At 40.9% G+C, this 27,777-nt stretch overlaps 1 protein-coding gene across 3 annotated transcripts; it reads left to right on the forward strand.

The window, feature by feature from the left end:
• The first annotated feature begins 484 nt into the window (after positions 1–484).
• vbp1 (von Hippel-Lindau binding protein 1) lies at positions 485–27,777 on the forward strand. Of its 3 annotated transcripts, none has more exons than XM_078547393.1 (6): positions 485–797; positions 7,106–7,230; positions 8,868–8,934; positions 9,824–9,922; positions 11,630–11,803; positions 27,745–27,777. In XM_078547393.1, exons 1-6 carry the CDS (start codon positions 693–695, stop codon positions 27,760–27,762), a joined length of 588 nt encoding a protein of 195 aa, XP_078403519.1. In that variant the 5' UTR covers positions 485–692; the 3' UTR covers positions 27,763–27,777. The 3 variants fall into 3 exon arrangements, with proteins under 3 accessions (XP_078403519.1, XP_078403518.1, XP_078403520.1); XM_078547392.1 differs by lacking the exon at positions 27,745–27,777 and adding an exon at positions 16,072–16,578 and having other exon boundaries at positions 11,630–11,768; XM_078547394.1 differs by lacking the exon at positions 27,745–27,777 and adding an exon at positions 16,072–16,578 and having other exon boundaries at positions 719–825; positions 11,630–11,768.

Below are 27,777 nucleotides of genomic sequence, written 5' to 3' on the forward strand. Positions count from 1 at the left end.
TGGCATTGGATGAAGTCTGAATCCGTAGGCCACCTTGTATAGATTTGGGAGTCCATTATTTCAGTTCCAATTAGAGTCACATGGAGTAACGGCAAATCACATGCTGAAAATCTACAGCTGTACAGGGGCAGTTGCTTAGTGCAAAATAATTGGAGCTCACTGACTCACTGTAGCAAAGTGGCAGAGAATATAGAACTCGTTAGTATAGTCCATTTGATCCAGGCAATGTGCTATTGCGTAGTCAGGGATGGCAAACAAGGCATAATAATATTCCAAAGCCCAGCTTATTTAACATAATGTGGTGTTATGCACCTTCCTTGTTCATAAGGGGTGCAGGAGATAACATAGGTCAGTACATTACAGAAAGAGCTTCTCATAATTTGCAACCACTTCAGACAGGTGGCAAGTAAAGAAAGAACAACAGCTGGTATTGCAGAGGTTGTGCACGATGCCAGCTGGGCAGTTTCTGTTGACTATTACAGTTTCGTCTGTTAAATTTAACTTGGGTGAAATATCTCTACAATTAATTTGTTTGAATGTAATAGACTGAGCATTAATGGAATGGGTTGTTTCCAGAGTGCTACCCTTCAGCACAACCGGCCCTCCTACTGATTGACAGCTCGGCCAGTAGCGCGGAACCAATCAGAGTGGAGCGGGGGTGGAACCTGTACCGACCGGCTCGTGTCACTCAAATGACGTCAGATTGCCCCAAGATGGCGACCACCAGTGGGAGCGGCGATAGCAACGCGGCTGTGAGCGGCCGCAAGCACCTAGGTATCCCCCAGGCTGTGTTTGTGGTAAGATCGCCTTGGGGATTGGGTTCGAGTGAGCTTACGGTCATTTCTTCTTAATGGGGAGAGTCTGAGGCCCAGGCCTGCGGGAGCCGGAGTGGCTCTGTCCCCATGGCGACGTGCGGCCGGGAGTTAGTGAGGCGCCGCTTGCCTCTCCGGGTGCTGGATATTCAGCTTTCACTGTTAGCAGGAATACAGTTCTCATCCTTCGTGAAAATATTGCCTCATTGTAAGGGTGGGCCCTGAGCTCAGGGATTAAATGCACAGCCATTGAGCTTTCCAGCCCGGCTGGTCCCAGGTTCTGGGACTGGCCTCCTCAATGCTTCAGTTCCGGTGAGCTGGGGAGGGGTACGATCAGGCAGGCTTATTGTTGCTGCTGACTACCCAGTGACTCCTGCGAGGCTTGTGAGCATAGCATCGGCTGTCTACGGTCAAACAATCTGCTGCCACTCATTACTCAGACTTACACATTCAAGCCACTTGGGCGAGATATGCAAAGACTGCTGATGTACCTAGAGCCATATCTTCATCACCTTACCAGAGAAGTTATGGGAGGTGGGTTAGATCCGTTGAAAGGAAGAGATTGGTGATTATGAAGAGATAGCAGGGCTGTTTAGAAAAATGTTTTTTTTTTAAAGCAGAGGACAAAGAATATCCAAAATAGCATAAACATGCAGAAACTCTAAATGGAAAGGTCTTTTCTGCACTCTGGACTGTGTTAAGATCTGGGGGGGTGGGGTGGGGTGGGGTGGTGGGTAACAGAGGGTGCATGGGGCTAGATTTGTTATATTTTTAATGTGCTTCAGCTTTCACTGTTTAACATTTTGTGCTTTGAATGCAATTTGGACTACCTGTTCCTGAGCCACTCAGTTAGTGGCTTTAGGCTTTGTCATGGTGAGGTCAGATTGATTGTCCTTGACATCAAGGCAGCGTTTGACCGAATGTGACATCAGAGCCCGAGCAAAACGGTGTCAGTGGGAATCGTGGGGGAATTCACCACTGGTTGAAGTCATACCTAGCACATAGGAAGATGGGTGTGGTTGTTGGAGGTCAAATCATCTCAGTCCCAGGACATCACTGCAGGAGTTCCTCAGGATAGTATCCTAGGCCCAACCATATTCAGCTGCTTCATCAGTGACCTTCCCTCTATCGTAAGGTCAGAAGTGGGGATGCTTGCAGATGATTGCACAATGTTCACTACTTGAGATTCCTTAGACACTGAAGCAGTCTATGCCCACATGCAGCAAGGCTTGGACAACATTCAGGCTTGGACTAATAAGTGGCAAGTAAGATTTGTGCCACACAAGTGCCAGGCAATGACCATCTCCAACAAGAGAGAATCCAACCATCTCCCCTTGACCCTTAAGGGCATTACTATTGCTGAATCCCCCACTATCAATATGCTGAAGCATTAACCGGAAACTGAACTGGACCAGCCATATAAATACTGTGGCTGCAAGAGCAGGTCGGAGGCCTGGAATTTTGCGGCAAGTAACTCACCCTCTAACTCCCCAAAGCCATCCACAGTCTACAAGGCACAAGTCAGGAGTGTGATGGAATACTCTCCACTTGCCTGTACGAGTGAGCTCCATCTGCAGTCAAGAAGCTCAACACCATTCAGGACAAAGCAGCCCACTTGATTCGCACCCATCCACATTCTCCAATATCCATTCCCTCCATCACTGATGCACAGTGGTAGCAATGTGTATCATCTACAAGATGCCTTGCAGCAACTCACCAAAGCTCCTTTGACAGCACCTTCCAAACCCCTGACCTCTACCACCTAGAAGAAGGGTGTAGGGGCATGGGAACACCACCACCTGCAAGTTCCCCTCCAAGCCACAGACCATCCTGACTTGGAATTATATTACTATTCCTTCATTGTCACTGGGTCAAAATCCTTGAACTCCCTCCCTAACAGCACTGTGGCAGATGGTCCGCAGCAGTTCAAGGAGGTGGCTCACCACCGCCTTCTCAAGGGCAATTAGGGATGGGCAATAAAATGCTGCCCTAGCCAGTGATGCCCTTGTCCTGTGGAATAATAAAAGAAAAATTGTATCTATCAGCATAATGTACATTCCTAACCATTTACACTGATATAGTGCTTTTAACGTAAGTGTCTGAGCGGCTCACAAGCAAAAATACTTAAGTGAGTTAGGCAGGGGGAAAATTAGGAGTGTTGACCAAAAGCTTGATGAAAAGATAGATTTTGGTAATGTTTCAAAGGCGCAGAGAGACATGGAATGATGGAGATATTTAGTGAGCTGTTCCAGAGAGTAAGGCAAAGGCTGCTGAAGGCTCTGCAACCAGTGGTGAGAAGAAAGAGGAAAAGGTGCCCAAAGAGCAGAGGCGAAAACTGCTGAAGGATCTAAGGGTTGAAAAGAAGGTGCAAAGACAGAGGAGCAAGGCCATAGATGGATTTGAAAGAGGCAAGAATTGTGCACTTGATGTGTTGGGTGTTCGTGAGCCAACATCACTCAGCAAGGCCACTGGTGAATGGCACATAGTGCAGGTGGCTGAGTTTTGGATAAGATGCAATTTATAGAGGATCAGAGTCCAGCAAGGCTGCATTGGAATAGATATGTTCAGAGATGACCAACATAGGAGGGAGAGGGTTTCAGCAGTGGGTTGGTTGGGGGTGAATTAGAATTGCAATGGAGCAATGATTTGGAATGGTCTAGTACAGTGGGAGCAGAAAACGTTTAAGGGGATTGAAATCAGTGTCATTGGAGCAGAATTTATGGCATGTACTGAAAACGCTGGCTTTGTTCGTCGCCATCTTCAATCAGTAGAAATTGTAACTTGGCTATGACACAATGGTAGTCTTGTAGTATGACAACACAATGGCAGTTGTGTGGTCAAGAGAAGTGAAGATTGGCAGACATGGGTGCCATGAGGAACATGGCAAACTTCTCCATTGTCATGGCAAACCCCCCCACCCCACCCCCCGGACACCTTAGAGTGCTGCCAAACTACCCCTGAAAAAAAATAGCAGGAATTGCAAAAGGGCTGGTAGTGAGCCCGAGCAGCCCAGCATTACTCAGTCGCTGTTCCTGGAAATAATATTTGACATAACACATCAAACTACAATTTGCTGTAAGCAATGCCACAGAGGACCTGTTAGCATACAATTAGGCTCTGTCCGCTAATCTTTCTTCATGTTGTCAAAATATTTCATTGTTGTCCCATCCAATGATGTGTGAATATTTCTCTTCATTTATCCTGTCAATTGTCAGAACATTATTGCTGTTTGTCACAAAATCTTCCCCAACAGCCCTGAAAGACATTTTCTGTAGTACCAGGTTTGCTGTAAACTGGATTTAATTAACTGTTGTTGTCTTAGATAAAGAAAGTCAGAGGCCAGTGTACGTTCTACGTAGCTGTCAGTGATGTGATACCAAATGTTTAGTAATCGCTTCTATAGTCAATGCTTTCTGCTACACACCACAAAACTCGGTTAACACTACTCACTATGGTTTACTTGTCATTAGGATGGGATAAATGCTTGTACCCCAACAATTCCATCTGTTGGCTTAGAATCTTTAGATGGAGAGCAGCAATCCATCTGAATCATTTGTAAGGTAAATAATGAACCTAGTACTGAGAAGAATGGATGAGCAATACCAGAAATACAAATTCAAGCAGTGAAATCTATTGCAAACAAGAGCAGGTGAGGGGCTAATCGTTGGGAATTATTTCTGTATCCTAACTAGCACCAAGTCCCGTTTACCCATCATCCATGTGCTTGCTGATCTGGACTGGCTCCTGGTCTGGCAATATTTTGAATTTAAAATTCTCAACCATGTTTTAAAATTCCTCAATGGCTTCACCTGTAAATTCTGCCAAACTCTACCAACCCAACCAAAATCTCTGCACGCTTCCAATTCTGACCTCTTGTACATCTCTTTTAATCGCTAAATTATTAGCGGCTGAGCCTTCAGCAGCCTAGGCCCTACGCTCTGGAATTCCCTCCCTAACCTCTCCGCCTTCTCTCCTTTTAAGATATTCCTAAAACCTGACCTTTTGACCAAACTTTTTGTCTTCTGTACTAATATCTCAGTTTGTAGCCTCCTATCAAATTTTTTTTCACAATGTCCCTTGTTAAGTGCCTCAGGATATTTTACTATGTTAAGAGTGCTGAATAACTGCAAGTTGTTGCTGTTGTTGAAGTGAAAATGTTTAAATTGTCAGCTAGTTTAGAGTATCTGTACATTTAGGTGTTGGATGATTGTAAAAAAATGAGAAGCTATGGAGAACCTATGATTCATTTTGACTATTTCACAGGTGATTTATTCTCTGTGATCTTGAGCACAATATGTTTTGTAAAATCAAGTATCCTCGTGTTTATTACGTACGGTACTAGAAGTCTGCCTGCTGCTTTTTCAACACACATCTCTGCAGTGTATTATAAACAAAAAAAGATAATAGAAACAATGTAAATTTTTAAAAATCTAGTTGTTATTTGGGTAACCGGCATCCTAGTCAGCTGGCTGTAAATTGGTCAGTTATGTGCTAGCAAGCAAACATTTATTGGAGATATAACAATTTTAATTGTGTTTTGTTACAGAGAAGGCCATGATATATGCATAAGGTGAGACAGTGACTACTGTCAGGTTACTTGACCACAGAAAGGGGGATTACAGCTGACCCAATCCTGCTCTCGCTCACTGCCCACTTGCACTTCCAGTGGGAGCAATACTTAGAAAATATGATTGGATAGGGGCAATACAATTTTATGAAAGAGCTGAGGGGTTTGACTTATAAGGAAAGGTTGATCAGGTTGGGCCTATACTTATTGGAGTTTAGAAGTATGAGAGGTGATCTTATTGAAACATTTAAGATTCTGAGGGAGCTTGACTGGGTAGATGAGGAGAGAATACTTCCCCTCATGGGGGAATCTAGGACTTTGGAGGGGGGGGCGGGGGCACAGTTTCAAAATAAAGGGTCTCCCATTTAAGTTGGAGATGAGGAATTTCTTCTCTGAGGGTCATTAAAAATGAAAGCCATTATTTGAGTTCAGAAGAATGAGGGGTGATTTCATTGAAGCATGTAAGATTCTTTAGGAGCTTGACAGGGTAGACATTGGGAGAATGTTTTCATTGTTTGGAGAGTCTAGAACTAGGGGTCACAGTCTCAGAATAAAGGGATAATCATTTATGACTGAAATGAGGAGAAACCTTTTCTCGGTTGTGAGCTTTTGGAATTCTCTACCAGTGAGAATGGCGGATGCCAGTCATCAAGTATGTTCAAGTCAGAGATTGACATATTTTTCAATAAGGGTATCCAGGGACATGGGATAGTGCAGAAAGGTATAAATGAGGTAGAATATCAGCCATGATCTTTTTGAATAGCAGATCAGGCTTGAAGGGCTAAGTGGCCTACTCCTCCTATTCTTATGTTCTAATGACTAGAATCAAGAGAGGAAACCCTTACTGATATTACCATCCTTGTACTGAAGCTGATTGCAGATCTCTGCCAAAGCTAACTCCCTCAGCAGGGTCAAACCTGGGAACTTTTCTGTGCTGCATTTTCTTATTTATTCTTTCAGAGGATGTGTGTGTCGCTGGCAAGACCAACATTTGTTTCCCATCCCTAACTGCCCCTGAGAAGTTGGTGGTGAACTGCTGAAATGGATCTGGTGTAGGTTCGCCTACTTGGTGTAGAGTTCCAGGATTTTAATCCAATGACAATGAAGAAACAATTTTATATAATTCAAAGTCAGGACGGTGTGTGACTTGGAGGGGAAGTGTTCCCATGTGTCTGCTGCCCTTGGCCTTCTAGATGGTAGGGACTGCTGGTTTGGAAAGTGCTATTGGGGGAACTTTTGGTGAGTTACTGCAATGCATCTTGTAAATGGTGTCCACTGATGCCACTGTGTTTCGGTGGTGGAGGGAGTGAATGTGTAAGGTGGTGGATGGACTAACGATCAAGCAGGTTGCTTTGTCCTGGATGGTGTTGAGCTTCTTGAGCACTGTTGGGGCCACACTCATCCAAGCAAGTGGAGAGTATTCCATCATACTCCTGGTTTGTGCCTTGTAGGTGAACAGGCCTTGGGGAGCCAGGAGGTGGGTTACTTGGCGCAAAATTCCCAGCCTCTGACATGCGCTTGTAGCCACAGTATTTATATGGCTGATCCAGTTAAGTTTCTGGTCAATGGTAACCCCCCAGGATGTTGATAGTGGGAGATCCAACACAATTCAGCTACTCTCATTTGTTTCTTTCCCATTTTTTGCTGGCGCGTAAGTGATTTTCATTTTACAAGTCCATCCCTTAATCTGGTTATTTGTTTTTTTCTTTAATCATCTGTCTCCCAGGAAGATGTTATTGCATTTATGAAGCAGCCAGGTAATGAGACAGCAGACCTAGTGCTGAGGAGGCTAGACGAGCAATACCAAAAATACAAGTTCATGGAACTGAATCTATCGCAAAAGAAAAGAAGGTGAGAGGATAAATTGCCTGGAAGCAAAAATATCCAGATTGTTAGCTAGTTTCGCTGAGTATGTTAAACGTACACTGTTCTTAACACATCAAAATAGATTTTCAATTTATACTGTGAATGAGAAAGACACCCGAGTGATCTTGTACTGTTTGGTTATGTGAGAGAAAACCTTCCTGTACCTCTTTGCTGCTGCTTTGCATTAAGTCAAATTCAATTTTTATTAGATGGGATACTACTGTTTTGACAAATACATTCTCAAATTCCATCAGTTTTCCCATTAAAACCAAAAACTAGCTGTGTTTCCAAGTCCAAGGGCTAAAAACTGACCCTTGCAAAAATGCCAGGTGTCAAGAAAAATATGCTACCTGTACATGTTTTTAAGAGAATATAATTGTGAAACAAGTATGTTTGAACCACTGGCCTGGGTATTTCTTCTGACCAAAGAGGAGCAGCACCACCACCTATTGATTAAAAAATATCCAAGCATTGTGCCTGTCAAAGCCAAAGTTACAAACAAACCATCTAAGATGATCTAATGTCATATATATATATTGGGGAAATGAAACATGATTGCGCAATTTTTTCAACCAGGAGTAACCAAAGGATGTTGGGGCCAGGGGGAAAAAAACATCCTAATTCCTATCAGAATCCTGAACTTGTGCTGCTGGAGATAAATTAAAAACAAAATATTTCCTACATTGTGAAAATATTGGCAATAGAGAGTGCTAACAAAAAAATTGGTTGTGCATGCGGGCACTTTCAAATGTAAATAATGCCCAGCTTCCTTGGTGTAGCCATTTAGGTTGTATTCTGATATGGTGTAATGCAAAAACTAGAGACCTTTTGTTTCTCTCAAGATTTCTACTTGCCTGGCTGAAGGCTTCCTTGGTCATATTTGACCCCCAAGATGAAATTCCTGCCACCTATCTATGCCAGCACTAAGACCGCCTATTTTTACCTTTGTAATGCCACCTGATTGCCCCTGCCTTATCTGCTGCTGAAGCCCTCATCCACATCTTTGTTACTCCTAGACTTGACTATTTTGATGCACTCCTTGGCAACTTCCCATGTTCTACCACCTGTAAACTTGAAGTCATCCAAAGGAGTGTGGCCCGATGTCCTTTTTCACACCAAGTCCCATTCACCCGTCTCCACTGTCCTTGCTGACTTACATTGGCTCCCAGTTAAGCAAAGCCTTGATTTTTGAAATTCTTATCCTTGTTTTCAAATTCCTTCATGACCTCACCACCCACGATTTCCAGCCCCAAAGCCCTCAAAGATATCTGCGCTTCTCTCATTATGGTCTCTTTAAATTTAATCCTGATTTTAATTGCCACACAATTCCTTCAGCTGTCTCAGCCCTAGGCAATGGAATTCACTCCCTAAACCCCTCTGCCTCACTTCTTTCCTTTAAGATACTCCTTAAAACTACCTCTTTGACCAAGCTTTTGGGCATCTGCTTAATATTTTTTTATGTGGCTCATTATCATGTTTTGTTTTATAATGCTGCTGTGAAGTACCTTGTATATTTTATTATGTTAAAGGCACTATATAGATATAAGTTGTTCTTTGAAAAAGGATTGCTCTTTTGGTCAACAGAACCATTTATAATTGTCATCTTTTCTTCCCTCCCCCAGGCTAAAAAGTCAAATCCCAGAAATTAAACAAACGTTAGAGATTTTAAAACACATGCAGAAGAAAAAGGTAAAACTCACTAAATCTTCACGTAAAGCTGGCTGATTGTCAGTTACTTTGCCCATTGCTGTTAAATTTATTTTTTCTGTTTTCTTGTACATGCTTAGTCAAATAACTGTTTTGGGCAAATGAGTAGCTGGAGATAAAGAATTTTCAGAATGTTGAATTATAATACTGTAGAAATAACCTTCACCAGGATGTGCCTGAATTGACAAGAATATTGCATTAAGATTTTTTTCTTCTCTCCTGCTGGAGTTGGCCAATGACCTGTGCTAGCCCCTCTGTCACCTCTTTGAAACTAGCTATCAAGGTATAAGTTTTCACAGGCAGTGACAAATTTGCCTCACGTACCCATGACCATGATGCTGTTTCCCCGTGACTTTCTATTGTCCTTGATTTCAACTCTATTTTTCCATTAAAAGTTAGTGTTCACCGCCTCTTTCCACACAAAATATTCCTTGCTTTAACCATTCTGCATAAATTAATTTCTCTTAACTTCAGTTTAAAATTTCTTTGCGACAGTTTTTAATAGGAAACCCTTGTCACTGGCTCTCCATCCACAGGAAGTCCTCTTTCCCTATTAAAACCAAGACTCAAGTCCAAATCATATAGAGAAAGAACAAAAGTGGACCCAACACTGACCTGAGAGGTACACTGCTTCCGACCGATCTCCAATCCAAACAATATCCATAATCCACTTGAATCTTTTGTTTATTGCTCATCAACCAACTTGCTATTCCTGCTACATTTTTTGTCATAACTTTTAAGTGTCAAAGTGCATTGCTGTAACTATGTGCAGGGTCACTGTGGATGATGTGCTTCTTACAGAAATGAGAGAGAGAGCTTAGTTTATTCAACAGTAATGCAGTTTTGCATCTATCTGCTTTTTATTTTTAAGGATTCCACAGATCCAATGGAGACGCTGTTTTTGCTCGCAGATAACTTGTATGCTAAAGCATCAATCACTCCTACAGACAAAGTGTGCTTATGGTTGGGGGTAAGTTCAGAGCCATGGTTTATCTCTTGTACAGCATTTTTCTGCTGTGTGTTGCAGTAATATGTAAGGGGAGCAAAGCCTGCAGGATCATCATCAGAAATAACTCTTCCTGGTATTTCTCCTTTGTGCAATGTCCCCATTGTGAATTCGGGCAATAGTTGAGGTACAGGCATTATGAATGGCCACTCCAAAGTCCACCTTCTGCTAACACACACAGGCAAAATACTGTGGATGTTGAAAATCTGAACTACAAACACACAATGCTGAAAATATTCAGCAGGTATGGCAGAACCTGTGGAGCGAGAAACAATTAATATTTCAGATCAATGTGCTTTCATCAGAACTGGACAAAGTTAGAAATGTAATAGATTTCATCTCTAACAGTAAACAGTTTCTACTTCTGCAAAGATATACGGAAGAAGATCTGTGGTATGTTATTGTGATGTTAAGGCAATAAAGCCTTATCTCTTGCCTACAATTACTGCAACCAACTAAAACTATGATAGGTGTACCTTAATTCTAATTGTCAATAAAATTATCATAATACACAGCCTTTTACTTATTTTCAAGGGTAGAGTACATCATCTTATCAGTCCAGCAAAAATGAACAATATACACTGTATGTAAGAAAGACAATTCAGTATGTCTCATTGTCCCCCCTGGTACACCTGGAGACAGAAAACTTTCATGGGTGCTTATGTTTCTTTTCTTTAATGCTGAGTAACCTTGAAGAAGGTCCAAGTGGAGCCACAGGATACTACCAAAGCTGAAATGAGTAAGAGAGAAAATGTAGATCATGGCACAGTAATTAGGTGACAGTAATCATGGGTTCTGCAAGCCTGTATATTGTGAAAGAAAGGGAACATGGAAAGAGGTTGGAATACTTGAGAAGAATATTAGAGGAGAAAGTATGATGTCTTATTTCCAATATAATGAGGATGCTGGGAAGAAGAGGACTGTGTAGAATGACTTATTTGTAACTTGACAGTGGTGATGAGGTTAATACTTGTTATGCCTAGTCAGTTGTACCTTTTTTTGACATTATAGAACTGTTACTTAAAAAAAAAGTTTCTGAATATAGGTATGTGTATTTTCAGGGGAAATTTAAAATTAAGCTATTAATTTTTTTAAAGCTATAAATTTAAAATTAAACATTACCTCTGTTATTTGCAGATTCACACTATTCAGGCTAAGAATATTTTTGTCAGTAGCCATGCACTACTTAGAAAATAAAAATATTTTTAAGGTTAATTTCAACAGTAGTACAATAGTTCAGCCAAGAGTTCCCTTCCTCTCCCTGTACTTTGGCTTAGTTGTAAAGGAAATGGGTAACTGACCCATATGGGTGAGGTTCTTGCTGTCTTTTGAGTAAGAAATCTCCACTTGGGTAGCAGTATGATCTTTACTGTTGGGCATCCCTGGATAGTGGCTGGGAAGAATCAGCCATAGGTCTTGCTCTTGATCACTATTCAGAGGCCTTTGCTGGAAAGTGCATCTATGGAAATCAAATGTGGGCAGGACCAATTGTGACACCACAGCAGCGATTAGTCTGCTAGCATTCACTATCCTGCTCATTAATGGAAAACAAGAAATTATGTTAAGTGACTGGCACATGTGGCACCATACTTTGAGGAGCCAGCAAAGGCAAGGGATGGGTGTGGAGGATTGACAGAAAAATGAGTAATTAGTGTCTCTGTCTTGCCATAGGCTAATGTAATGCTTGAATATGATATTGATGAGGCTCGAGCATTACTCGAGAAGAATCTGACAACTGCAACCCGTAATCTGGAAGGACTAGAAGAAGACCTGGACTTCCTTCGAGATCAGTTCACTACCACAGAAGTCAGTATCCTTTATACCAAATTGACATTGGGAGATATGGTAATTTAATTATTCTTCTTATTTTTTTTGTGAGACTTCTGTTCACATTTCTTTTATCATTTGTCACATGAGGCTAAGTCCAGGCTGCAAACTGACTGACTGAGAGGACAGGTGGATTAAATAGTATTTCTCAGAATGTGTACCACTCTCAATCTGACAAAGAGGAGGTATATAGTAGTTCAATTCAGATTTGCCATTGAATTTTTCCTTCCCTTTTCATGGACAAATAGTGATTGGCCCAACTGTGTACCTCCATACAGTAGTGTGCTTAAGACAAGCAACAGTTATTGCCTTGAATAATCCGTGCAGTTGTATATTAAAATATGGATGATGAATGCCGATGAATGTAAAAGAGAAATCCACAGGCAGCAATTTGGCCTTCACTTGAATACCCAATATTGGTGAACAAACCTTTACTATTGTGCAGAACTAAGCTATTCGAAGCTTAAATGTATCTCTGTTATCAGTGAATGTGAGCGCAGCATTCACTGAAATTGACCATGTACACTGGCCACCTTCTCTTTGTAACATACAAGTTACTTATTTACCTAGTCTCACATTTACCGCTGTTGAGATAGAGAGTGCATTTTACTTGAATGTGACCTATGATGTATGGCCTGAATCACTCGGTACTCTGTAAAAAGTTTGTCTTTGTTAACCCATTCATTATTTTAAAATACCAGAGGGAAAATGTGGGCCTAGTGCCATCACAAGAAGTCCAGGCTGGCTGAGAATGTTTGGATGCTTGAGGATCACGGACACAGACCCACTCTGTGGCACAATATTTTGGTTGCCCTTGTATTCTTTTTTCAGTTTTTTCTCTTCCTATTGAAGATATTAAATCATGGTGGAAAACAATTTAATGGGTGGAGGATGCTTTCCACTACCTCGCTCGAGCAGTCATTATTCAAGCTTGACTTGAGACGGTGACTATTGGTAGGGCATTTGACATCAGTACATCACTCAGTCCATATGCAGTGTCTACATGTGCATTGCTAACATGGATAATGATCATGAAGGAGGATTTTGGCTGTATTTTTTTCCACATCTGTGATTGATTGGTATTAGGGCCAATTGTATTGGACTTCCAGCTGAAATCCTGTTTTTTTCATTTTGATTTTGAGGTATGGGCAATATTAGGAGGGCTGCATTTATTGCCATTCCCAGAGATGGAGGACCTTCATGAACCACTGTAGTGCATGTGCTGATAATGTTCCCACAATGGTCATTGATAGGAAATTTCAATATTTTGACCCAGTAATGATTAAGGGCAAGCTATGTGTTCAAAGTCATGCTACAAATAGTACAGAATGCAATCAACAGTGCACTAGTGACAAAAGACTTGGATATTAAGGTAATGGCAGGAATGCTGATCAGTTAGACAGTATTGTCCTTGATGGTGTTGATCATGTTGAATGTTATTATGGCTGCACTCATCCAGGGGAGTGGTAAGTATTCTGCTGCCTTCCTAACTTGAGCCTTCTTGATGGGGAGAGGCTCTGCAAGGTCAAGATGTGAGCCAATTAGTGCAGAGTTACCCAACCCCTGCCCTGCTTTTGTAAACAGACTATCGATTAAACTTGTTCAGTTAAGCTTCTGGTAAATGGTAACTAACAAAATATTGCCGACAGGGGACTCAAAACTGATAGTACTGTTGAAAGTTAGAGAGAAGTAATTGAGCTTTCTCTTGTGGAAGATAACCATTTGTCATCCCAAGCATGAATATTCTGCCATTTGTCATCCCAAGCCTGAATATTATTCTGTCATTTGTCAGCCCAGGTTACTTTGTTATTGAAATAGTTCTGAATGGAGCTCAATATAGAATCATTAGCAAACGGCCTCATTCCCAATCTTATGAAGCTGTTGGCAATAGAGCTGAGGATATTGACTTGACGAACTCCTGTAGCAATGTTCTGGGGCTACAATGATTGGCCTCCAAAAATCACAGCCATCTTCCTGTGTTTCAGATATGTTTGTAACAATTCAAGAATTTTCCCTGGTCCTCAGTTTTGCTGGTGCTCCTTGATGCCATGCTCAGTTGAATGATATCTTGATATCTAGCATTCAGCTCTTATGTTCATCCCTACATCAAAGCTGTAATGAAATCAAGAGCTGAGTGGTACTGGCATATCCCAAACTGCAGCAATGCTCAGTGTCCAGTACAACTAGAGAACACTATTCAAAACTAATCTGCGTTAACAATATTTAATGAGTGAGTAGTCAACCTGTGGAACGGACTCGAGGAAGCCTGCAAGCAGTTAGTATTGATTTATTCAAATAAAAATGTTTTTTATTAGAAAATGACATTTTGCAATTTAATATATATGACTACTTTGAGAAACAACTGTGTAGAAAGCCTAGGAAGAAAAAGGCGACCTCGAATCCATAGTTCCCAAAGTGCACCAGTTATGACATGGCAGGTGATGTGTGCCAGGCGGACCAAATCCAAACGGGAAACTTGGCCACGCTATCATTTGTATTTATTACCAGAAGATTTGTACCCTGAACTCAAACATAATGAGTCCACTAACAGCTTTAGAGATTTTTTAAAAACTAAATTAAAACATTTATTAACAAAATAAAAGATTTCAAGCACATGCATACGATTACAGTTACTTAAAACTATAACAAATCCCAAAATTCCTAATTAACCTGACTCACAACTACACACCCCCTTTTAAGGCAACAGTTCTGAATAGATTTCAAATTTAAATATGCAAGCCAGCAAGTTTACCACAGCACCCACTTGACAGTGGAATTCCAAAGATTTTTTAACACAACTTTAGTTACTAGACACAGCAGACTTCTGCAAAAGTCACTAGAGGCTTCCTCCAAGTCTGTCACATAGTGTACCTTTCAGGATTTTATGTGACCACATCTCTACATAGTCTTCCATCCCTTTTTATGTATGTTTTCTCTCTCTTTAATCTGTAAATTCCATTGTTCTATATGTCTTTGGAAATTTACTTTTCCCACAATATAAAAATCTTTCATGTTGCCAATATGGTCAATACCTTTGTGAAAAATAAACATACTGCTTGCCCTTGCCTATCTTGTTAATTGTAAACATCCTATCATCCCTCTGAAATCCAAATAACCCCTTCACTTATCTACAAATGCAAATTTCCTTCTCTTTCCTACGCTAAGCCCTCATCCATGTTTACTCATTAGCATTTCAAATGCCTTTTACCCCTAACTACTTTTGATAATTTCAAGCTTGCAGTCTATCTGACTCTAATTCAATTAAATCATAAAGACAAAATCATCTACACTCACGCCCATAAACCTACTTTACAATAATCCCCAATAATGAAATGAAAAAAAGTTAGTTTCATGACATACCACCCTTTGAGTCTGCTGTAGACTAATTGATAGAGATTGGTTGCTATAATTAATCAAAAACTCCATTAATATAGTGTCATTTCGCTACCAGGATAGTAGAAGTGGATATTGATCTTTTTTCATCTAACTGTTTCTATGTTCCTGTTTACAATGCCAGCTATTTTGGGGGCCAGGAAGGAAAATTGGGGGTTGAGGGTGTCAGCAAATTGGGGAACTGGGTGAAGGGAGTAAGAGGTGGGTCTCATGAATGAGATGAGCTAGGAGAGGACATGAAGGGCGATAGGAGAGAAACCAAAGAAAATTACCCAAGCATTATCCTGGTTCTAGATGATCCGAGAGGTGTTTATGAGGGGGAGTGGCAGAAGAAAGCATGAAGTTGTTGTCCATCCAGATCTGGTGATGATTAGGTAAACTAATTATGTGCAAGATACTCACACCTGTACCCATAGACTTGAAGGAGATGGGCCCATACTAGGGGATCGACCAGGATGGCAGAGAGAGCAAAGATTATACTGGAGAAATTAAGAACCAACCACTGCGCGATTAAAGTCAAAAGTATACCAGACCAGATGTTTGGCAGGCTCTTTCTCTGGGGAGGGCATTGCTTTGTTAATTGTACTGGGTTTCATAGCAATCCTTTGTGTCATTTTTATTGAGTTTAACTTCATAATGTACCATGGTGGGACTTGAGCCCATGACGTCTGGGATGGAAATGTAGTACCATAGCGATTACACACCATACTCAACAACCAGAGATAAAACATTGGATTATCTTGGCCCTTTGGGAACCATTTGAGGAGCTCTTCCTTTTGTAAAGCTTACTTTTTACTAACGAAAAATCTAGTGCCATTCAGGAGTTGTCAGCATTGAATCCACTGTAAGTGTCAATAATATGTTTGATTTCTCCTTAACCAGCTGTCTTTCAGATATGGCAAGAGTTTATAACTGGGATGTTAAAAGGAGAAGTTCTGAAGCAGCCTCTAAAAGTAGCGCATAGTTCACAAAAACACATTTTTACACATAGTTTACAAAACTCACTTTTGCTTTCTTTAAAAAACATCCACCAATTTGGCAACATTTGTGTTTGGAAAGCTGCAGTTATTTTAGTCTTTGGAAACAAAGAAAAATTGAATGTTAAACCTAAGAACAGGCAAGAGACTGCAACTACAGATATGTAGACATACTGGTTTATTGCATGCTTATATGGCATTTGTGGAAGTGGAAAGGAAAGATATAAAGTACAGGTTCAAAATGTATTGTTGTTGCCAGTTTTCACAACAAGCCACACTTGCAGCAGTCCTGCAGCCCAGTCGTACAGACACGGTGGACACCTTGTGTATCCACGCAACTGGTTCTTGCTGTGATACGATACCTGTAAAGATTTTGTATGGTTCTATCATGAGGTGTTAATAAACTGCTGACCAACAAAACAATTGCTCCTGCATTATTTAATTGTTTTTTTCCCTGTGTAAATTATTCTCAAGGCGAGGAATGCCGGGGCTAAGGGAATAGCAGTATTTTCTATTTCAGGCACTTAATGTCGCAATTAACATTCCGACATCAGGTATTGTATAGGTTAGGTGGGAAGTAAAAACTCAGCTCCAAACTTTGAAAACTTGACTGCACCAGTATTAATATTTTTCATTTCCCATATCACCATCTTATGGACTTTGAGTGAGACTGCCAGGTACTGAAAGGAACTATCCAACTTTCAAATTTAGGACCATTGCAGCCATTAAAATCATAGAATAGACAGCAGAGGAACTCATTTGTCCCAATCCCTGTCTTTATGCCCCACAATCCTGCAATTTTTTTTTATCCTTTGAATATCAATCCAATTCTCTTTTGAAAGCTACTGTTGAATCTGTTTCTCAGGTAGTGTATTCTATTGCCAATCATCTTGCAGCAGTGCCCACTGTTTTTCAATCCTTCAGCCATTTCAAACCTTTTCTCTTTAAATAGAATCAACCCTTCATGACTTTAGCACCTCTATCAAATCTTCTCTTCACCTTTTTTGCTCTTAAGATTCTCCAGTCTATGCATGTAACTGTAATCCTTCATCCCTGAAACCATTCTAGTAAATTTCTTTGGTATACTCTCAAGTCTTTAGGAGGTATGTAAAGTATGGTGCCCAGAACGGGATACTCCAACTGGGGCCAAACTAGTGTTTTATACAGATTTGGCATGAAAGGATTTGTACACAAGCATCTCCAGGGTGCTCTGCATCCCCTTTAAAATTGTGCCATTTGGTTTCTACTGTGTCCTTATTCTTCCTATCAAAATGTATTCTCCCAGTTTTCTGCGTTGAATTTCATGAGTCCTCCCATTCCACCAGCTTGTTTATGTCCTATTAAAGTCTATTACTGTTTTCCTCACTGTTTACTGCACTTCTAACTTTCATGTCATCCACAAATTTTGAAATTGCGCCCTGTACGCCCCAAGTGGAAGCCATTAATGCATATCAAATACATCGGTGATCCAAGTACTGAATTCTGGGGAAAGACAACCATTCATCACAACTTAGTTTTCTTTTCCTTTTGCCAATTTTGTATCCATACAGCCACTGTCCCTTTTATCCCATAGGCTTCAATTTTATGAACACACCTATTATGTGGTGTTATCAAATGCCTTTTGAAAGTTCATATACACAAAATCAACTGCAGCACTCTCCCTGATATCTCATCAAAAACTCTGAAGGCTTACCCTTAATAAATTCTTGCTGGCTCTCCATTAGCCCATACTAGTCCAAATAGGTTTTAATTTTCTTCCCACCATCTCTTAAATCATGAGACAAACTTGTAAAAATCAAGAGATTTGGTGTAAAAATCATGATTTGCTTTTCTTTTCCAAACATAAATTCATATAGTTAGCTGGTTTATAAACCTCTTTCTTGATCTCTAACTGATCAGAACTCTTTACAAAAACTATATTAATGCATCTGAAAATACAGAAAACATTTTTGAAAAGACCAATTGTGACCTGATACACCTGAGGTGGAGTGGCCAAATGCCACATAATATTGTCAGAGGCCAGTTAGCCTGCAGCAAAAGGCATTGTATGCAAAACAGAATGCTGGGTAGGGAGAGGAGTGGGTGCATCATTAAATTAATGCATTTATATGCATCAGTCTGTCGGATCCAAATATCTCATGCTCAAATGAGGCTAGATTATTTTTAATGTCTTTGCACTTGTATTAGTTATGAATGTACTTTATATCTGTTAATAAATGCATTTGTGTATACTAGGCAAAATCAAATACTTATAAACTGTTTATAAAGGTATTTCTGTATTCATTGCTGCATTTGTGTGTGTCTCAATTGTAAATGTAATTTTTACAGCTTTTTAAGTTATCAATGTGTTTGTATATTAATTTTTAATTGTTTTGTGTGTATCTCCGTCTTGTTTTTTGAAAGTAATTGTTTGCTCCTGTCTCATTTCAAGCCACTGCGCATACCCAGCAGCTTTGAGACGGCTTGTATTTACAATATCAGCCATCAGAAGCAACTGTTCACTGGCAGACCACAGTGCTAGGAAGGTGACAAAGTTGGGAGAAGTTGAAGCTGGAATGGGAAACACCATGAAAACCAATCCAAGCCACAGCCCAGACCCCTGCTGCAGGTTCCTGCACGGGCACTGACACACAGCAGCCTGAACCCCGCCCCCCCCACCACCACCACCACCAAGCCAGAGCTGTTAGAGCCAGTGTAAGATGGGTGTTAGGAGCATCTTGAGCCCAGGACGCAGGCAACTCCAAACAAAAGCAGAAGGACTGATACAACTTTAAGTCATAAAATCCTGAGGTTACAGAGCAAGATCACATGCGAGGTTCAGTTTTATTTCGAGATTACACATCTCACTGTAAATTTGAGTTGGCATGTCGGGCACCATTTGTGGAAAGAAAAACGGGGTTAACCTTTCAACTTGAACTATCATCAGACCTGGAAATAGAGATTTAATAATAAAGCAAGTACAGGGCCAGGGCAAGATGGAGGCCATTGGAAAAAGCCAAAGTGGAGGTCTGTGATAGGGTGGAAGGTGGGACTATTAAATGGCAAAAGGATGATGGTGCAAAGCAAAATGAGGTAGACATGACACAAGTAAAGAAACAAAAGATTGGTCTAGAGAAGGTATAAGTGACAACAGCAGAACCATTATCAGGTCCTGCTGCCCAAAATTAATGGGAGCAGTGAAAATGATCTGAAGTTGAACTCTGTTGAGCCTGAAAGGTTGTAAAGTACTCAATTGAAAGATGAGGTGCTGTTCCTTGAGCTTCTGTTGAACTTCATTGAAAAGCTGTAGGAGGTTGGGGTCAGAGTGGGATGAGGAATTAAAATGGCAATGGTCTGGAAGATCAGGTTCACAATTGTGGACAGAAAAATTATCATCTATTCTACATTTGGTCTCCATAATGTAGAGGAGATTGCATTGTGAGCAGTGAATACAGTATACTAAACTGAAACTTGCTGTTTCACCTACACCTGAAAGGACTGTTTAGGGTCCTGGGTGGTGGGAAGGAAGAAGGTATCTCCTATGTTTGCAAAGGAAGGCTCTGTGGAAAGCATGTTAGAGGTGATTGTCAAGTTGACCACGGTCTCAGTGGGGGGGGAGCAGTCCTTGCTCCCATATTTTCAAACAGCAGCTGCTAGCAATGGTTCTGCTGTTACCATTACAGCTCCTCTAGATCCATCTCATGTTTCTTTATGATTCTTCCCTCGCTGCCTTAGCCCTGAACTAGTGAGCATATACTTTTCTCTAGTTTCTCTCCTATCTCCTTTCGTGCCCTCTCCAAGCTCATCTTGTCCACGAGACCCACCTCATGCTCCTTTGACCCTATTCCCGCTAAAGTGCTGATCAGTCAACATTCCTTCCTGGCTCCCATGCTATGGTTCTCTCTGCTCAGCTATTGCCCCATTCTTCTTCAACTGTGTCATCATCACCCCCTCGGAAAATCAACTTCACTGTCCTTTCTAATTACTGCCCCCCGTTTCCTTTTCAAATACTTTGAACGTTCTATTGCCTTCCAAATCTGTGCCCATCTTTCCCGGATCTGTGTTTGAATCCCTCCGATGAGGTTTTCATCCCTGTAACAGTACTGAAACACACTCATCAAAATCACAAATAGCATCCTATGTGGCTGTGACAAAGGGTATCTATACCTCCTCGACTTGTTTGCAGCCTGTGGCATATTTGACCACACAATCTTCCATTGCCTCTTCACCATCACCTATCTAGGTTGCACCGCATTCACCTGGCTCCATCCCTATCAATCCAATTGTAGCCAAAGAATTATCCATAATTGTTTCTCCTCCTACTCCCGCACCATTACCTCTGGTGTCCCCCAAAGATTTATCCTTGGCCCTCTGTTATTTTCCATCTGCATACTACCTCTCTGCTGTTATCCAATAACACATGGACACTGTCAACACACAGCTCCACTTCATCACTGCCTCACTCGACACCCCCAACACCAATCCCCACTCTTTCTAAATTGTCAGATTGCTTGTCCAACATCCAGTACCAGATGAGCAATATAGTTTTACCTCCAACTAAACATTGGGAAGACTGAAGCCATTGTCTTTGGTCCCAGTCACAAACACACTTCCTTAGCCAACTACTTGATCTTCTCCCTGGCAAATGCCTGAGGTTAAACCAAACTGTCTACAACCTTGGGGCTATATTTCGTCTGGAGATGAGCTTGCGATCACATCTGCCCCATTACTATATCCAACTATTTTTAGCTCCCTAACATAATCTGACTCCATCCCACCTCAGCCTATCTGCTGCTGAAACCCTTATAGATTCCTTTGTTACTGCTAGGCTTGGCTATTCCAATGCATTGATGGCTGCTTCTCCCACTTGTGCCTTCTAAATTAGGTCATCCAAAACTCTGCTGCCCATGGCCTAACTTGCACCAAGTTCCATTAACCAATCACCCTGTGATCTCTGGCCAAATTTGCTCTCAGTTAAACAAAGATTAGATTTAAAATTCTTATCCTTATATTCAGAACCCTCTATCCCCTCGCTCCTTCAAGCTTACAATTCTCCAAGATATTTGCACACTGCCAATCTTAGCTTTTTGGGCATCCCTGATTTTAATCATTCTACCATTGGTAACCCCTGTATATTCCTTGATGCCAAAGTCAGCACCAGGATTGCCAAGGCTGCAGCTGTCATGTCAAAGTTGAAAAGTCAAGTGTGGACCAACAGCAAACTGACCAAAAATACAAAGATCTGCATGTAACAGGCTTATGTTCTCAGCACCCTCCTTTACAGTACTGAAGAGTGGGCAACTTATGCAACATAAGAAAAACAGCTGAACAGCTTCCACCTCCACTGCCTCAAAAATAAGTTGGGCATCTCCTTGCAGAAAAGAATGCTGAATATGAAAATACACCAGCGTGCAGTGATCCCCAGCAAGTTTTCCCTCGAGTCAGCGACAACTTGGTTGGGTTATGTGTACTGAATGGATGACGGGTCCTTCCCAAAAACATGCTCTATGGCGAGCTTGCTATCAGTGCAAGACCATGTCTGTGCTACATGATTTCTATAAGCGAAACCTCAAGTTGACGAGAAACGATTTGATGTATGGCAAGTCCTTGTGCTGGCTGGAGTGACTGGAGATAAGCAGTTAGGAAGAATGTGGAAAAAGCAGAGGCCAAAAGAAACAACCAAGTGATGGAAAAGAACCTGGCGGAAGGAAAAAATATCAGTTAACCTCAGGTCAATATTCATCCATGCCAGCTGTGGAACTGCCACTCATGAATTAGCCTCTACAGTCACAACAAACAACGTTCAATACAGAAGTGACATGCACCCTAGTTGCAGTCCACCATTTCCTGAGATAGATGCCTACTATTATCATTGGTGGCCGTGCCTTTAGCTGCCTAGACCCTAAGCTCTGGAATTCTCCACCTAAACCTCTCTGCTTTTCTTCCATTCTCTTTTCTTTTAAGACGTGCCAATTAAAAAAAAATCTCTAATGCTCCTGTGAAGAGCCTTGGGATGGTCACTATGTTAAAGGCGCTATATAAGTACAAATTGTTGTTGTTCCATTACCACCCCCTCTTGCTTTGCACCATCATCGCTTTTTATCATTTACTGACAATAATTCTAGGACAGGCTTCTCCTTTTGGTTTTTTACCCCCATAGCTCTACTTCCACTTTTCCCTGATTCTATGCGTAAACTGATAATTCTCTGACATCTCCTAACTCTGAGGAGAGGTCAACAGCCTAAAAAGTTAACTCTTTCTTTCTCATCAAATGCTGCCTGATCTGCTGAGTATTTCCCATTTTTGTAATTGCCTATCTATTTCCAAGCTGTAGCTACACTTCAGGTACTGCAATTTTGTGATTATTTTCTTGTGTTATTATTCACAACTGAGGTTACCACTGGACAAATCTGATCCCAGGGTGAAACCCAGCTTGATAGACCCTAACTTTTATTTGTTTGTTTAGATACATGGAGAGGGGCTACTGAACAGAGTCACCAGAGTCAGCTAATGAACTTTTAACAAAAGCATAAAGCATTTATTAAATAAGAAAAATGAACTATATTACAATACTCCTTCACCCACAACTATACCTTTACAGATATATACAGATTTGTAAGGATATCACAAGTTACAAAAGTTATCTTATATTCTAATGTTCACAGTAAATACAGTCCATATGGAAAAACCAACTGGCAACCTGTGGTCAGGCACACCACACTCTGAAACCAAGTGACAGATGCCACCCCAGACAGATGCTATGGATCTCTCCTCAACTCCCCCAGACCCTTGTTACACCATGAGCCAGTCTCACTGAACCCTGTCTTTCACTTGAGGGTTTCCAACCTCCACTTTCCAAGAACTTGCCTTGGAATCTTCTCCCAAACCGATGCTTTCTCACAGAGCCTTCCGCAAGAGTTCACCTCCAGGGTATTGAACTCTCCTTCAAATGTTCCTCTTCCCTAGGTCCCCGCATGCATTAAGCTTTCTTCCATGCACTCTCTCTCACCAACTTAGCTGTCAGCAGTACACCACTGCTATACATGCCCATAGCAAAGAGTTATGGAACTTCAGCTGTCCCTTTGGACCTTCTGGCCTCTCGCTTTAAATCTGCTTCCTTTAAGCTTGAAGTTTGGAGCATTCCTTTCTGCTCCTTACTTTCACTTCCACAGAACAGGACCTTTTCCCGGTTCTTGTCCTTCCCTTGACTAAAAGGTCTGCTTGGGACCTCCTGTTCCACTCCCCTGGATTTTAAAACTTTCTTCTTTAGATTGGGACTGGCTGTCTGTCCCCCTTTGCTCCAGTCTCTCCTGGCAGCTACTTTCAAAACCAACTGGACTCAAACAGCTTTCAAATCAAAACTGCTGTTTCTGGTTTTTGCTGTGTGTCTATGGGAGGGGCCTGCCTCTCTGGACCTCTGTTGCTAGGCAACAGCCCAGTTTTTCTACTCTTGTGTTTGCTTAACTTCTCTTACAGTAATTAACTCATTGGAAATGCGGGCACTTTTTAAAATGAAACTAAAACTCAACTTGACCTTTTCTTAACACACAGATTCAGAAATATAAATAAAACTTAAACTTTAAAGCTAAAACTCATTCCTAACACCCACAAATACAAATATAGCTTCCTTAAACTATCTCTATTTCCTAACACTTGTTTAATCAATGATTCCAGTTCCAAAATGTCACTAATTGTAGTCTGTGCATTGATGTACATATATTTTAGTTCAGATTTCCTCGATTCAGCAATTTCTCTTTTTTTTACTGCCCTGTTCTGTTTAACCTCTTTAAATTTTTCTATTACCAATACAAACAGAGTCTACTAACTGCACCTTTCAAACTGCCAACTGGCATGCTTGCTTTATACACCCCCTCCCAATATATTCATTAAAAACTTCTCCCATTGCTCGAGTTAATGTCCTCAGTTATTGGTCCCAGCTCTATTCAGTTGTAGAACATCATGTCAGTACTGCTAAATTTCTGTCCAAAATTGGTCACAATGCTACAGAATTCAGAGCCCTTTCCTCCAATGCCGCAATAATTGAATTATTCAGCACAGAAGGGGAACATTCAGCCCATCATGCCTGTGCTGGTTCTTTGGAAGATCTGTCCAATTAGGCCCATTCCCCTGCTCTCTTTCTCCATGGCTCTGTAATTTTTTCCCTTCCGATATTTATCAAATTCTCTTTTAATATTGCTATTGAGTACCACCACCCTTTCAGATTTTTAAAATTAATTCACAGGATGCAGCAGGGTCAGCATTTATGGCTCTTCAAAAACTTTCTTGTATATAATTATATTGCTGTGGGTCTGGAGTCATGTATAGGTTAGACCAAATAAGGATGGCAGATTTCCTTCCCTAAAGTGAACCAGATGGGTTTTACAACAATCTAGTAGTTTCCTGATCAACATCACTGAAATTAACAATTTTATTTAATTAATTCAGCTGAAATTAATTATTTTATTTAATTAATTCAATTGAAATTCCCCACTGCCACGGTGGGGTTTGAATTCATGTCTCTGATCATTAGTCCAGGCCTCTGGATTTCTAATCCAGTAATGTAATCACCATCCGATCCAATCGCTGAGTTGAGGTGTCAAACGTTTCCTTGTGTCTCTCCGGTTCTTTTGCCAGACCATCTTAATCCATCAACCCTTTTGCCACTGGAAACAGTTTCTCCTAACGGACAAAAGCAAAATACTGCCAATACTGGAAATATGAAATAAAAACTGAAAATGCCAGAAATACTCAGCATGTCAGGCAGCATCTGTGAAGAGAGAAACAGAGTTAACATTTCAGATCGATGACCTTTCATCAGAGTCTCCAAATTTACTCTGAGAACAATCCCAGCATCTCCAGTTCCTCCACAAATCCAAAGTCCTTTATCTCTGGTGCCATTCCAGTAAACTGCACCCTCTCTAGTTATGCTGTTCCCTATACTATTTTGAGTACGGCACAGAGATTACTACTTCTTAATCTACTTCCTAACTAATAGGGTAGAAGGAATCTCATATGGAATATAAATAACAGGTTGGATCTACTGGGCTAAATGGCCTGTTTCTGTGCTGTAAATACTATTTAATACTATGCAACTCCTGGAAAACTTTTTGAAGAATCTAAACCCTAAGTTCCCTGTGGTATATCTCTCGCTTTTTCTCCACCTGGGTAATTTTGAGCATAAGTGAATGCAATGCCACTTATTGGAATTGGTTGCTCAGACCATCTGGGACTTATGCATCCAACATAACATGGAATCCCAGCTGTCCTGCCATTGTAATCCTTTTACATTTTATCTAACTATATATATATATATATATAAAATATATAAAAATATACTACTTACTTCTATATATAATATATAGAAGTCTAAGCTGTGAATCTAACCATTGAAAATACTGTGGCCTACCCCAATTTTGAGTCAGTTTCCTCCACAATCTCTCCATTTGTCCTGCTCCCCCCCATGCGCTATTATGTACACTCAAATATTCGTATACTTAAATGCATCAGCTACTGCACACAAGTACTAATCATAAAAATTGTGTCATTACCTAGACCTGCCCCTGCAGCCAATTTCTGAATTAGGTCAAAATCACCTCAATTGTTTCAGACTTTGCCATTGACTAAACATTAAAAGCAGCCAGTTAGTGAGTGGAAAAGTTGAGTGAAAGCAAACAATCAAGTAATAGAAATAAAACCAGGAAATGCTGGAAAAACTCAACAGCTCTGGTAGCATCTGTGGAGAGAGAAACAGAGATAACGTTTCGAGTCCGTATGACCCTTCTTCAGCGCGCAAGAATTTTAAAAATGAATCACTTAGTATTCTCATTATCACTTAAGTGATTCCTTTCACAACTTATGCAATTGAGTGTTAATTAAGTAGTAGGGAAGGTGATTGTTATAACCGCTGACGGATTAATCCTACTTGCATCGCCCCTCACCTTCCATTGCAGCATTAGTATGAGGCAGAATGAAGGTAAAAACTTCCGGAGTGCCAACTACTTTTTAATTTTACAATTGATACGCTCATTCAATGGAATCATGAACTATTTTTTATTTTATAATTTCTGCAAAGAATAAACATCAGATACTGGTCCCTCAGCGCCCACTGCGTACACATCAAAAAAATTGTTGCCCTTTTTGGTGACAGTACAACGGCAGAGAGCGCACGTATTTGCACTGACGGCAGTTTCAGCGACGGAAACTATTAACTCTAAAAACCTGTTCCAAAGAAGTCTGAATAGCAAGCCTGGTACCAGAGTGAATGAAAACCACATACCATTTTAACCAATACATAAAAATGGAAATCTTACAGCATCAATGACAATGCGCTTTATTTTGCTGGCACGTGTTTTTATTCATTCCTATTTGCTTTCGCACCCCCTTTCAAAGATGAATAATTTCAGGTTTCACCGAGCCTCTAGGTAGCCAGTCTACCTGAACCGGCATGAAAAGTAGCAATAATAACTGTATATTTGCATTGCATTAACTGGGCACTGATCCGAGCTCTTCCATGTACTTTCATATTCAGCATGGTGCAATGGTGCTTCGGGTCAAGGTGTCCTGCTGTGAGGTGCAAAGAAGTGCATTTCCCAGCGAACGCTCAGGGGAGGGCTGGTCACTGCGCGGGCCAGCAGCAGCAGGAGGCTGACTGGCACATCAACAGTGGCAGAATCCATAGATAAAAGCAAAATACTGCGGATGCTGGAAATCTGAAACAGAAACAAAAATTGCTGGAAAAACTCAGCAGGCCCGACAGCATCTGTGGAGAGGAAGACAGAGTTAACGTTTCGAGTCCCTATGACTCTTCATCAGATGCTGTCAGACGTGCTGAGTTTTTCCAGCAATGTTTGTTTTTGTGGCAGAAACCATGCCTGCATCGGCAGACGCAGTGCGAGCCGAGTGCTCACAGGTAACTGGCACCTGGCTGATCAGCGTCTTCAGTTACAGCGAAAAATTACTCGTCAATTTGTCCCTCAAAATGTCTCATTCCAAGGAAATCTCCCTGACATGCACTGCCTTCAATCAGCCTGCTTTCTCACTTATTAAGGAGATATATAATTAACTAGCGAGGGATTACCTTTGCCAGGTCCCGAAGACATTGGAACTTTCAATTTACCATTATCAGTTTTCCTTTGCTCCCACAATGGAATGGCTTTAATATCCAAACTAACAACTTCCTGATTGATCTAGTTTTTTTCCACTCTTTTTCAGCCTTGGTGGTGTGCTGCATAATTGGGACTCGGACCTTCACCTTCCTTTTTCAATAAAATAAAAACACCAAACTTGAAAATTTAAGACCACTTGTCCCATATTGGCTTATTTTGGGCTTCAGATCACCATCAGCTCACCCTCTGTCATTACACTAGGAGGCATGGAAAGAAGAATCCCACCACGTTTTGATTTTACAGCATTATTCATGATGTAGAGGCGCTTAAAATATTAAATGTTACAGCTATGGTAAATCCAAAGCTGCAAAATCCACAATCTGGGTAAATCAAGGTATCTGAACAAAGGGGCATAAAATAAAAGTAGTGAAAGACCAATTTAAGACCGATGTCTGGAAGAATGGGTTAATGGAGAGAATGGCTAACATTTGGAATGATCTTTTAGGTGGCACTGTGGAAGTAAAACCTCAAATTCACT

Source organism: Cetorhinus maximus, chromosome 8 (genome assembly GCF_964194155.1).
Source record: "Cetorhinus maximus chromosome 8, sCetMax3.hap1.1, whole genome shotgun sequence".
In the NCBI taxonomy this organism is placed as follows: domain Eukaryota; kingdom Metazoa; phylum Chordata; class Chondrichthyes; order Lamniformes; family Cetorhinidae; genus Cetorhinus; species Cetorhinus maximus.

Coding starts and splice junctions, on each gene's coding strand:
- vbp1 (XM_078547392.1), top strand. CDS start 693: ATGACGTCAGATTGCCCCAAGATGGCGACCACCAGTGGGAGCGGCGAT. Junction 7,231..8,867: donor CTATCGCAAAAGAAAAGAAG/GTGAGAGGATAA, acceptor TCCCTCCCCCAG/GCTAAAAAGTCAAATCCCAG. Junction 9,923..11,629: donor AAGTGTGCTTATGGTTGGGG/GTAAGTTCAGAG, acceptor GTCTTGCCATAG/GCTAATGTAATGCTTGAATA.